Source organism: Pipistrellus hanaki (assembly GCF_964339955.1).
Source record: "Pipistrellus hanaki genome assembly, chromosome: 2".
NCBI lineage: Eukaryota > Metazoa > Chordata > Mammalia > Chiroptera > Vespertilionidae > Pipistrellus > Pipistrellus hanaki.
Window position 1 is genome coordinate 137376471 of NC_140504.1, and position 13393 is coordinate 137389863.

General features: G+C 41.9%; 1 protein-coding gene across 19 annotated transcripts in view; it reads left to right on the forward strand.

Annotated features, from left to right (window-relative positions):
• LOC311616656 (guanylate-binding protein 1-like) overlaps positions 1-13393 on the forward strand; it is an 87033-nt gene that overhangs the window by 17633 nt on the left and 56007 nt on the right. For 3 of the 19 annotated variants that reach the window (XM_084872287.1, XM_084872295.1, XM_084872298.1), the window contains 12 exons: positions 452-732; positions 1481-1693; positions 2095-2197; positions 2436-2669; positions 2908-3141; positions 3496-3729; positions 4639-4872; positions 5215-5448; positions 5687-5920; positions 6263-6496; positions 6735-6928; positions 9153-10322. In XM_084872287.1, the coding sequence (XP_084728413.1) occupies positions 452-732; positions 1481-1693; positions 2095-2197; positions 2436-2669; positions 2908-3141; positions 3496-3729; positions 4639-4872; positions 5215-5448; positions 5687-5920; positions 6263-6496; positions 6735-6928; positions 9153-9272 (2549 nt within the window). In that variant the 3' untranslated portion in view covers positions 9273-10322. Of the gene's footprint in view, positions 1-451; positions 733-1480; positions 1694-2094; positions 2198-2435; positions 2670-2907; positions 3142-3495; positions 3730-3806; positions 4005-4062; positions 4537-4638; positions 4873-5214; positions 5449-5686; positions 5921-6262; positions 6497-6734; positions 6929-9152; positions 10324-13393 lie in introns of those variants that run through there. The other 16 variants (XM_084872304.1, XM_084872303.1, XR_014793965.1 and 13 more) reach the window with 15 other exon arrangements.

The following is a 13393-nucleotide window of genomic DNA, read 5'->3' on the forward strand; positions in this document are numbered from 1 at the left end:
ACAGAGTTTATCACCCTTTGATGTAGATAACATGTGTCAAACACAAGGCCCGCGGGCCAAATTCAGCCCGCCAGGCCTTGCAATGTGGCCCGCACCGCGCTGTCATCACTGCACTCCGCTGTCAGTTTATAACATTGTCAGTTTACGACTGTTCAGTAAACCATTCGGCCCGCGATTTAGGCTGGATTTTAGATTTTGGCCCCTTCTCTGATTGAGGTCGACACCCCTAATGTAGATCCATATCACCCAAGATCTCACCTGAGGAGGATTTAATTCAGTTCATCTGGAACAAAGGCTGAGATTCTGCATTTTTAACAAACTTCTAGGTGATGCTGAGGACATCCATGCTATGAGCCAAATGAGTGTTGAGAGATATCACCAGATTTACGCATGATGGACAGTTTCCTCACCCTACCTACAACAAATGTTACCTTTTGTTCTCTATTTGAAGGGCTGGAGACTCTGGTGATGACCTATGTCAATGCCATCACCAGTGGAGACTTGCCCTGCATGGAGAACACAGTCCTGGCCTTGGCCCAGATAGAGAACTCGGCTGCAGTAAAAAAGGCCATTGCCCACTATGACAAGCAGATGGGGGAGAAGGTTGAACTACCCACAGAAACCCTCCAAGAGCTCCTGGACCTGCACACGGCCAGCGGGAAAGAGGCCAATGAAGTCTTCATGAAGAATTCCTTCAAGAATGTAGACCATTTATTTCTAAAGGAATTAGAGGTAATTTTTTTTCTTATGTTTATATGTATTAGGGCACTGGTTGGCAAACCGTGGCCCTTGAGCCACATGCAGCTCTTTGGCCCCTTGAGTGTAGCTCTTCCACAAAACACCACAGCCTGGGCAAGTCTATTTTGAAGAAGTGGTGTTAGAAAGACTTTAAATTTTAAAAATTTAACTCTCAAAAAAAGTTCAATAGTTGTATTTTATATTTGTCTCTGTTGACTAATGAGTTTGCTGACCACTATTATATCCAAAAGAAAAAAAATATGTAGTCTTAGTTATATTGAGCAGGTTTACATTGAGTCACATTTATTCCATTTGCAATTGCTGTTCCAATCTGAAAGCAGAAGTTTCTTTCCAAAGGTGTATGTTTAGGACTAGAGAACCTAGTCCTGACCTATGTCAATGCCATCAGCAGTGGGGACCTGCCCTGCATTGAGAAAGCAGTCCTGGCCTTGGACCAGATAGAGAACTCAGCTGCAGTGCAAAAGACCATGGCGCCCTATGACCCGCAGATCAGTAGCATAAATGCTAACATAAAGCAAGCAAACTCTACCATGAACTTCACCTCCAAGGAGAAAGGGACTTCAGTAGAAAGACAGGATCAGGAGAAAGGATGTGGTCCTGCAAAGGTGGCTGTAAATTTTTGCAGGATCACAGACTGGTTTTGGAGAAGCCTTTCCAAAAATCCTGAGGTTGAGATAACATTTCCTCTGTACTCTTTCTACTTCCTATTTTCACATTAAAGGCCCAGCTAGAAAAAAGGCGGGAAGAGTTTTATAAAGAGAATATAAAAGCATCATCGGATCGCTGCTCAGCTTTACTTAAGGATATCTTCCATTCTTTAGAAGAAGATATAAAGCAGGGGGTTTATTCTAAACCAGGAGGATATCATCTCTTAATGCAAACTATGAATGAGCTCAAGAAAAAGTATCTTCAGGAACCCAGGAAGGGAATACAGGTAACCAGCATATATCTGTCTCTCTGTTCCGCCCTTCAACCCCACACTAGCCCTCTATCCAGTCTCACTCAAACTCCTTTCCTTGGATCTGCTCTCTCCATGATTGCTTCATCCTCACTCCATATGAAATCACAGCACCAAGAGCTCAAAAAACAAAACCTTCACATGAGAAGAGACACTCTGAATCTATATTTATACCAATTTTTTACAAAGGATTCTACTTCATAGGGTGCCAGGGTTGGCCAAGCTGGAGAATGTGCCCAACCAGTGACAGGGGCACCTTGACCAGCACAAGGAACAGGGCCAAGTGTAGTGATTCCTACAAGAAAAGATGGTGTGCAAATAGGAATAAGCGTTTCCAGCGATTTCCTATCACTAATGCCATTTTATTGGTGTCCTAGAGTGAAGAAGTTCTTCAGACATACCTGAAGTCCAAGGAGTCTGTGATTGATGCAATTCTACAGACAGACCAGAATCTCACATTAATGGAAAAGGAGATAAAAGGTGAGGAGCAAGTCAAGAGAATAGATAGCTTCAACAGCTTTTAAAAATTTAAATAATTTGGCTTGGAGAACCTGGGGTCCTTAAACAAAAGCCAGATGAGCAAAGATGCCTACAACTAGCCAAAGTCAGTCTCAGTGGGCAAATGCAGTCAGCAGCAACAATGACAGGTGAGTTCACAAAGAAGAAACAGCGAGCGGGTCACCCACATGAATTTGTCTTCTTCCTTTCCTCCTGGCAGTGCAACGTGTGAAAGCAGAATCTGCAGAGGTGGCAGCAAAAATGCTGGAGGAAATGCAAATGAAGAATCAGCAGATGATGGAGGAAAGCAAAAAGAGTTTTCAGGAACACGTGAAACAACTGGTTGAGAAGATGGAGCAGGAGAGGGCCCAATTAAAGGCAGAGCAAAGGAGGGCTATGGCTACAATTCTACAGAAAGACCAGACTCTCACAGAAAAGGAAAAGGAGATCGAAGGTGAGGAGCAAGTCAAGAGACTAGATAGCCTCAACAGCTTTTAAATGTTTAAATAATTTGGCTTGGAGAACCTGGGGTCCTAAAATAAAAGCCAGATGAGCAAAGATGCCTACCACTAGCCTAAGTCAGTCTCAGCTGGCATATGCAGTCAGTAGCAACAATGTCAGGTGAGTTCACAAAGAAAAAACAGCGAGGTGGGCACCCACATGAATTTCTCTTCTTCCTTTCCTCCTGGTAGGGCAACGTGTGAAAACTGAATCTGCAGAGGCTGCAGCAAAAATGCTGGAGGAAATGCATAAGAAGAATCAGCAGATGATGGAGCAGAGCAAAAAGAGTTTTCAGGAACATATGAAACAACTGATTGAGAAGATGGAGCAGGAGAGGGCCCAAATAATGGCAGAGCTAAAGAGGGCAATGGCTACAATTCTACAGAAAGACCAGAATTTCGCAATGAAGGAAAACAAGATCGAAGGTAAGGAGCAAATCAAGAGAATAAATAGCCTCAAAAGCTTTTAAAAGTTTAAATAATTTGGATTTATAATTCTACAGACAGACCAGACACTCACAGAAAAGGAAAAGGAGATCGAGGTGAGGAGCAAGTCAAGAGACTAGATAGCCTCAGCAGCTTTTAAAAGTTTAAATAATTTGGCTTGGAGAACCTGGGGTCCTTAAACAAAACCCATTTGAGCAAAGATGCCTACTACTAGCCAAAGTCAGTCTCAGTGGGCATATGCAGTCAGTAGCAACAATGTCAGGTGAGTTCACAAAGAAAAAACAGCGAGGTGGGCACCCACATGAATTTCTCTTCTTCCTTTCCTCCTGGTAGGGCAACGTGTGAAAGCTGAATCTGCAGAGGCTGCAGCAAAAATGCTGGAGGAAATGCATAAGAAGAATCAGCAGATGATGGAGGAGAGCAAAAAGAGTTTTCAGGAACATATGAAACAACTGATTGAGAAGATGGAGCAGGAGAGGGCCCAAATAATGGCAGAGCTAAAGAGGGCTATGGCTACAATTCTACAGAAAGACCAGAATTTCGCAATGAAGGAAAACAAGATCGAAGGTAAGGAGCAAATCAAGAGAACAGATAGCCTCAACAGCTTTTAAAAGTTTAAATAATTTGGATTTATAATTCTACAGACAGACCAGACTCTCACAGTAAAGGAAAAGGGGATCAAAGATGAAGAGCAAGTCAAGAGCCTCAAAAGCTTTTAAAAGGTTAAATAATTTGGCTTGGAGAACCTGGGGTCCTTAAACAAAAGCCAGATGATCAAAGAGGCCTACAACTAGCCGAAGTCAGTCTCGGTGGGCATATGCAGTCAGCAGCAACAATGACAGGTGAGTTCACCAAGGTGGTCACCCACATGAATTTGTCTTCTTCCTTTCCTCCTGGCAGTACAACGTGTGAAAGCTGAATCTGCAGAGGCTAAAGCAAAAATGTTGGAGGAAATGCTAAAGAGGAATCAGCAGATGATGGAGGAGAAAGAAAAGAGTTATCAGGAACATGTGAAACAACTGGTTGAGAAGATGGAGCAGGAGAGGGCCCTAATAATGGCAGAGCTAAAGAGGGCTATGGCTACAAATCTACAGACAGACCAGACTTTCACAATAAAGGAAAAGAAGATCGAAGTTGAGGAGCAGATCAGGAGAATAGATAGCCTCAACAGCTTTTAAAAGTTTAAATAATTTGGCTTTACAATTCTACCGACAGACCAGACTCTCACAGTAAAGGAAAAGGGGATCAAAGATGAAGAGCAAGTCAAAAGAATAGATAGCCTCAACAGCTTTTAAAAGTTTAAATAATTTGGCTTGGAGAACCTGGGGTCCTTAAACAAAAGCCAGATGAGCAAAGATGCCTACTACTAGCCAAAGTCAGTCTCAGTGGGCAAATGCAGTCAGCAGCAACAAAGACAGGTGAGTTCACCGAGGTGGTCACCCACATGAATTTGTCTTCTTCCTTTCCTCCTGGCAGTACAACGTGTGAAAGCTGAATCTGCAGAGGCTGCAGCAAAAATGCCAGAGGAAATGCAAAAGAAGAATCAGCAGATGATGGAGGAGAAAGAAAAGAGTTATCAGGAACACGTGAAACAACTGATTGAGAAGAGGGAGCAGGAGAGGACCCAATTAAAGGCAGAGCAAAGGAGGGCTATGGATACAATTCTACAGACAGACCAGAGTTTCGCAATGAAGGAAAACAAGATTGAAGGTGAGGAGCAAATCAAGAGAATAGATAGCCTCAACAGCTTTTAAAAGTTTAAATAATTTGGATTTATAATTCTACAGACAGACCAGACTCTCACAGTAAAGGAAAAGGGGATCAAAGTTGAAGAGCAAGTCAAGAGAATAGATAGCCTCAAAAGCTTTTAAAAGGTTAAATAATTTGGCTTGGAGAACCTGGGGTCCTTAAACAAAAGCCAGATGATCAAAGAGGCCTACAACTAGCCGAAGTCAGTCTCGGTGGGCATATGCAGTCAGCAGCAACAATGACAGGTGAGTTCACAAAGGTGGTCACCCACATGAATTTGTCTTCTTCCTTTCCTCCTGGCAGTACAACGTGTGAAAGCTGAATCTGCAGAGGCTAAAGCAAAAATGTTGGAGGAAATGCTAAAGAAGAATGAGCAGATGATGGAGGAGAAAGAAAAGAGTTTTCAGGAACACGTGAAACAACTGGTTGAGAAGATGGAGCAGGAGAAGGCCCAATTAATGGTAGAGCAAAAGAGGGCTATGGCTACAATTCTACAGACAGACCAGACTCTCACAGAAAAGGAAAAGGAGATCGAAGGTGAGGAGCAAGTCAAGAGACTAGATAGCCTCAACAGCTTTTAAAAGTTTAAATAATTTGGCTTGGAGAACCTGGGATCCTTAAACAAAATCTAGATGAGCAAAGATGCCTACTACTAGCCAAAGTCAGTCTCAGTGGGAAAATGCAGTCAGCAGCAACAATGTCAGGTGAGTTCACAAAGAAGAAACGGCGAAGTGGGCACCCACATGAATTTCTCTTCTTCCTTTCCTCCTGGTAGGGCAACGTGTGAAAACTGAATCTGCAGAGGCTGCAGCAAAAATGCTGGAGGAAATGCAAAAGAGGAATCAGCAGATGATGGAGGAGAGCAAAAAGAGTTTTCAGGAACATATAAAACAACTGATTGAGAAGATGGAGCAGGAGAGGGCCCAAATAATGGCAGAGTTAAAGAGGGCTATGGCTACAATTCTACAGACAGACCAGAGTTTCGCAATGAAGGAAAACAAGATCGAAGGTGAGGAGCAAATCAAGAGAACAGATAGCCTCAACAGCTTTTAAAAGTTTAAATAATTTGGATTTATAATTCTACAGACAGACCAGACTCTCACAGTAAAGGAAAAGGGGATCAAAGATGAAGAGCAAGTCAAGAGAATAGATAGCCTCAACAGCTTTTAAAAGGTTAAATAATTTGGCTTGGAGAACCTGGGGTCCTTAAACAAAAGCCAGATGATCAAAGAGGCCTATAACTAGCCAAAGTCAGTTTCACTGGGCATATGCAGTCAATAGCAACAACGACAGGTGAGTTCACCAAGGTGGTCACCCACATGAATTTGTCTTCTTCCTTTCCTCCTGGCAGTACAACGTGTGAAAGCTGAATCTGCAGAGGCTGCAGCAAAAATGCCAGAGGAAATGCAAAAGAAGAATCAGCAGATGATGGAGGAGAGCGAAAAGAGCTTTCAAGAACACGTGAAACAACTGGTTGAGAAGATGGAGCAAGAGAGGGCTCAATTAAAGGCAGAGCAAAGGAGGGCTATGGCTACAATTCTACAGACAGACCAGACTCTCACAGTTAAGGAAAAGGAGTTCGAAGGTGAGGTGCAAGTCAAGAGACTAGATAGCCTTAACAGCTTTTAAAAGTTTAAATAATTTGGCTTGGAGAACCTGGGGTCCTTAAACAAAAGCCAGATGAGCAAAGATGCCTGCTACTAGCCAAAGTCAGTCTCAGTGGACAAATGCAGTCAGCAGCAACAATGTCAGGTGAGTTCACAAAGAAGAAACAGCGAGGTGGGCACCCACATGAATTTGTCTTCTTCCTTTCCTCCTGGCAGTGCAACGTGTGAAAGCTGAATCTGCAGAGGTTGCAGCAAAAATGCTACAGGAAATGCAAAAGAAGAATCAGCAGATGATAGAGGAGAAAGAAAAGAATTATCAGGAACATGTGAAACAACTGATTGAGAATATGGAGCAGGAGTGGGCCCAATTAATGGCAGAGCAAGAGAGTATTATGGCTCTTAAACTTAAGGTATGTAATGGTGTCACCTTGAGGTTTCTCTTTTCTGTTTTGTGTCCACTCTCCCTGACTTATTTGTGTGTCTATTAGAATATAAAAACCCTAAGGATCTTGCTTGCCCACTTATATCTTTCAAACTCTGTCTTCCTGATTTGGAGCTTGCTTACATCTGGCTATTTATAAAATTTATTATTCTTTATCTCAAATCCAGTCCTTTATCAGTAAACTAAAGGTCCAGTGCATGGATTCATGCAATGTTTCGGTCTCTCAGCCTGACCTGCACCATCTCGCAATTTTGGACTTGTCGGGGAATGTCAGAATAATGATTTTGGCCAAATCCCAACAGGCCAGGCCAAGGCACCCCACCAGTGCACAAATCCAAGCACCGGGTCTCTAATATGTTTATAAGATCTTAGCTTAATCTCTTCTCAATCTCCCTTGTCCCCTCTTTTTTCTGATATTCATCAGTCTGCTCTAAGTTTCCATGCCTGTGCATTGAGCTGCTGCCCTCTGATGATCAGTGCATGTCATAGCTACCAGTCAAACAGTCAAATTGTTCAATGGTCATTTAGGCTTCTACATATATAGACAAGTGGCCCTGTTCACAAAATTTTGTGCATGGATAGGGTCCCTCGGCCTAGCTGGCAATCAGGGCCAATCAGGGCCTCCCTCTGGCTGATCCAGCAACAAACTTTCCCCAGTTGCCAACTGCTGGATGGAGCTTTCCCTCCGCTGGCTGCCAGCTTACAGCGGGGGCTTCCACTGGTGGTCAGCGCACATCATGGTGAGTGTCCTAACTTCCGAGGGGACAATTTGCATATTACCTTTTTATTATATAAGATTATTCAATTAATGGTAGCTATTATATTTCAGGCATTGTAAATATATCTTATCTGTATCTCTTGCTGAATATTATATGAAGCAAGAATTTCAGTTTCTTAGAAGAAACAGAGGTTCAGAGAAGATGAGCATTTACAGGGTCACACAGATCAGTAAGATATCTGAACCACTTTCAGACTTAGAGGAATCTACAATCACTGTTTGTCACACCTGGTGTGACTTTGGTTCTCAGAGAACCTTTATAAGCAGAAAGACTCTTTGCCTCTCACTCCTGTGTCAGCCACTCCTACCTGTTTGCTATGCCCTACTCCTAGTTTGTGCAGTGAGTTTTCTGCAGAAATCCAGTATGGACAGTTAGGGGCCTTGATGGCCTTATTTATATCCTGCTCCTCTTGCCACCAAGCTGTGGAGGCTTAAATCAAATTCCCTGATCTATGATTCAGGCACTTCTTTTGATTTTGAGAAATTTTATTTTTGTTATGTGTATGTATGATTACATATATATATATTTATATATATATATATATATATATATATACATACATACATATATATATATGTGTGTGTGTGTGTGTGTGTGTGTGTGTGTATGAGAGTCTATAAGATTTGAAAAGAAACATAATTAAGATTGCCCACATAGGTTATATAGAATTAATGGGACTTATAATTTAAGTTTATCAAAATATTAAGAGCTATAAGCCAAAATATCTCTTACCTAAAGAACGTTCAAGATAAGCAATCATGGAGCTAGGATGTCAAAGTGAAAGTATCTTATATAATAAAAGCCTGATATGCAAAATGTCCCTTCTATTGGGAGTTTGACCAGGAGTTCGACTGCTCACTATGATGTGCACTGACCACCATGGGGCAGTGAGGAACATGGTGGGCATCTGTGACCCAGAGCTGGCAGAGGGTAGCAGTGGAAGTGTTGCTGGCCCTGATTGGCCCCAATGAGATTGGGACTGTGGCAGGATGGTAGACCAGGTAAGTGGGCAGCGCTAAGCCAAGTTGAGTGTGAGCGGGGCCCCATCACCCCACCAGTCTAGATAGTGACCAATGGCACTAAGGTAGCCTGGTGGGGCCTGATGGCTCAGAAGGAGGGGATTATACAGGGGCCCAGTGCTGCCCAGGACCCACAGGCCAGCTGGGACCTGCCCTTCCACACCATATCCTTTGCTTCAATTGCTGGCCAAGCCTAGGAACCAATCGCACCTGTGCTTGGATTCCATGCACCACACCTCTTTGAATGAATATTTATAATAAAGAAAATTTCAAGAAGAAATTAAATACTCAAAAAAAAAAAGAAAAGAACTATAAATGTGGAAACTATTGATAGCTAGAAGTTGGGATTTGCTTACTGATGTGCTTTATTTACTCTTTATTTGTCCCTTTTTAGGAACAGGCCTTCTTACTAAAAGAAGGATTCCAAAATGAGAGCAGACAACTTCAGAGAGAAATAGATAATCTCAAGGAAAGAATGGCAATACCACCATTGAACGATTGTACCATAAGCTAATGACCTAATGGAAAGAGCTTCCCTGGTCACTCTACCCAAGGCATAACTCAAGCAGTTGAAGAAACTTGAAAAATGTCACAACTTGAGAAAATGACCCTCTTTAAGCTGATAAAATAAATCTACAAAAAAAAATCCTTCACCTAACATACATACTGATTGATAATAAATGGAATGCTTTGCCCCTAACTCAGGAATAAAGCAAGAATGTGCAGTCTCTCCTCTCCAGAAAACAGCATAATGAAGGCTTCCTACAATATGGCAAAAGAAAGAAAGAGGGGAAGAAAGGAAGAGAAAGAGGAAAGGAGGGAGGGAGGAAGAAGGAAAGGAAAAAATAAAACTGCCTTCATTCTCATGCAATGATTATGCACATGGATAAATCACAGGGAATCTACAACAAAAAAGCCGAAAACAGCAACATAAACTCTTGGCACAAATATGTGAGTTTAACAAGGTTCTAAGATTCAAGGTCAATTCACAAAAATGCACTTTCAACTGTATTTTTATATAAAAGCAATAAAGTACTGAACACCAAAAATTATAAAAACAATACCATTTACAAAAGCTGTTTTTTGATAATGGAATAATTAGCTGAATCCAGTTTCGCTCAGGGGACAGAACTTCGGCCTACAGACTGAAAGGTCTCAGAATCGATTCTGGTCAAGGGCATGTACCTTGGTTGCTGGCACATCCCCAGTAGGGGGTGTTCAAGAGGCAGCTGATCCATGATTCTCTCTCATAGATGTTTCTAACTCTATATCCCTCTCTCTTCCTCCCTGTAAAAAAATCAATAATATATTTTTTAAATGCTACAAAAAAGGAAAGAAAATGGAATAGTTACGTTGAAATATAACTAAAGACACCCACAATCTTCTTTTTTTTAATTTTTAAAAAATATATTTTATGGATTTTTTTCAGAGAGGAAGGGAAAGAGATAGAGAGCTAAAAATGTCAATGATAGAGAAACATCGACCAGCTGCCTCCTGCACACCCCCCATCAGGGATGCGCCTGCAACCAAGGTACATGCCCTTGACCGAATCAAACCCGGGACCTTTCAGTACGCAGGCTGATGCTCTACCACTGAGCCAAACCGGTTTCGGCACACCCACAATCTTCTATCTTCATTCTAAGACCAAGAGATTATGGGATTGATCATGATGTATGAATTTTCTTAGATTCCAACTCCCTTGTAGTTTTTATGATGTTACTTTTATTCATTGTAGAGAAGAAGATGCAAGACCCTTGTTTTTAGAGTGATCTCTGACCAAACCATATACCTATTATTTGTTAAGATTTGTTTAGCAATAAAAATATGTCAACTGTGGGGGACAGGAAGGTATGGGGGGGTCAGTGGGAAAAAAGAGGGATAGCTGTAGTACTAACAATGAAGATATATAGTGTGTGGTAGACTTTTATCCAACAGAAAGGTAAAAATAAAAAATATAGCTCAGAACTCATTGCCACATAATATTCTTACTACTACTACTACTACTACTACTACTACTACTACTACTACACACACACACACACACACACACACACACTCACGCACACACACATCCTACCCTTCCCACTCACTGTCAGTTCTATGACAAACAGGATTTCATAGAATACAAGACAGGAAGACTAACTCAGAGTTCTTTTCCTCAAAACTATGTTCAAAACAGAGTCCCTAGGGAGTTAGATGAGGCTTCATGAAAAGCAGACATTGCTTTGGCTATAGGGATCATTCATTTAAAAAACATTGGTTGAGTACCTATCACATATTCTGCCAAGGAGTGGGTATATAGTTGAATCCCTCTCTTAAGGAGTTCATAGTCTAGAGGTGAAGACAAAGATTAAATATTACAGAAAATTAAGTGTCCACGAAATTGAGGGGAGAGGATTTCTCATTTAGGAAGAAGATGATCTAATCGCTCTACCCCAAGATATCTCAAATGGCTCCTTGGTATGTCTTAACCATATTTCCCTTATCCATCTATTAATAGAAAAAAGAAATCCAATCTGGGAGAGAGAGAGATAGAAGGAGAGACAGTGCCTATCACCTGGCCCCAAAAAACCTATTTAATTAACAGTATGTCATGCTCACTGTGTCTCCCTTGGAGTTATTGGTAAAGCAATGAAGAAAGCAATGGGTTCCTTCTAGTGATCAATATTATTATTACTCTTCACAGTATTTTATCACTACCTTTTATCACCAGAGTGTATAGTTTGTCTCCCCCACTAGAATATAAGTGGGCAGGAACATTACCTATTTTGTATATCATGGACTCAGCCATCTAGAAGGGCTCCTGGCATGTAGTAAATCACACAATAAAAATTTTTAAACACATGAGTGAACAACGTAATCAATAGTTTATCATCCCAGCACCATTCCTGGTGCTTCTCCCTGAAAATTTAACATTTGATTGTTTAAAATCATATTGAATATTATAGGAATTTGATAGTTATCTAAATTCTTGTACTATTTAGAGTACAGACTTCTCCTTCTCCCTCTCTGTTTCCATAAAGGATTTCATCATTATTCCTTCTTCATAGACCTAGAGAACCTAGTGATGATTTAAGTACCTGCCATTGCTCTGGGGATCTAGCTGACAGAAAGCAGGTAGTGCTGACCAGCAGCAGTGCTGAGAGGACACTGCACCCTAGGACAAATTGAAGGAGCAAATGGCAATCCCCACTGAAACCCTCCAGGAGCTGAGAGCCTGCATAAAGCCTATAAGAGAGAGGCCTCTAAAAGCTTTAGCGCTCCATCCTGCATGTGAACCAGGAATTCCAGAGGTGAAGCCACAGTGTGATAGGAAACATACCCTTCCTGAGAAGGGCAATTCCTACCAGGTGCTGTCAGGGATTCTCACTTGTGCAGTGACATGTTTAAACACTATTAGCTGGAAGTGACACAGTGAGTCCACGCCTTTTTAAAAATTGTTCAGAGGGCCCTACCCAGTTTGGCTCTCTCAGGGGATAGAGCATTGGCCTGTGGACTCAAGGGTACCATGTTTGATTCTTGTCAAGGGCACATACCCAGTAGGGAGTGTGCAGTAAGCAGCTGATCCATGTTTCTCTCTCATTGATGTTTCGAACTCTCTAACCCTCTCCCTTCCTCTCTGTAAAAAATCAATAAAATATGTTTTTTTTCAATTAAAATTAAAATTGTTCAGAGACTGTAAAAAAATTCTCACTGATCAAGTAACCACTTCTAATATTAAGTTGCTGTAAATCCAGCCAAATTTGCATGTGGATAGATGGGCAGGAAGGAAGGCAAATAGATACATAGATACATAGTTACCCTGCACAGCCTTTCTGTGGGTAAATGTACAATGTCTATTATGATATTTGAAATATGTCCTGTTTGTACAGCTATTATTACCTGGCTGGAAAAAATCAATTTATTTTCATAATACATACAAAAAAACAAAAACAAAAAAAGAAACTTGCATTTTAAATAATGATATGAAGAGAGAAACCAAGATGGCAGCGTAGATAAGCATCTAAGCTGATGCTTCACATAACAATTTCAAAACAACAACTAAAAGACAGAATGGACATCATCCAAAACCACAGGAAAGCTGGCGGAGTGGGAAATCTGCAACTAGAAAGAAGGAGAGAGGCTCACAGATCGAATTGGGAGCCGCAAAGCACTGAGGTAGGGAGATGCTTGTGCACAGAGAGGAAGGGCAGCTGAATGCCTGACTGGTGGGAGGGGAAAGAAAGTCCCTGATTGCACTGAACCCTTTCCAACAGTACTGAACCCCAACCCTGGCCAAAACACCGTGAAACCAGGCTCATATGGGTGGAGTCTGGATTGTAGAGAAAGGAACCTGAATACTCAGAGACTGGGAGACTCGGGAAGCCAGGATCCGCAGCAGGCAGGGTATCTAGTCACATGCAAAGGAGTGTGCACAGAGAGGTCTGACTGCGGAAGTTGCTCAGCCTCTCCATAGTGAAAGGAGACAGGAGCTCCAAACTACAGAGATCCAACCCAATTCCAGGTGAGCCCCTTGGGCACCCATGCTCTTGCACAGGAATCTGTACAGTCAGGTGGAAACTCAGGGGAGCCGTGGAAGTCAGAGGTCAGGCAGAAACTCAGGCGAGTGTACAGGAGCAGGACTGACGGAAAGCC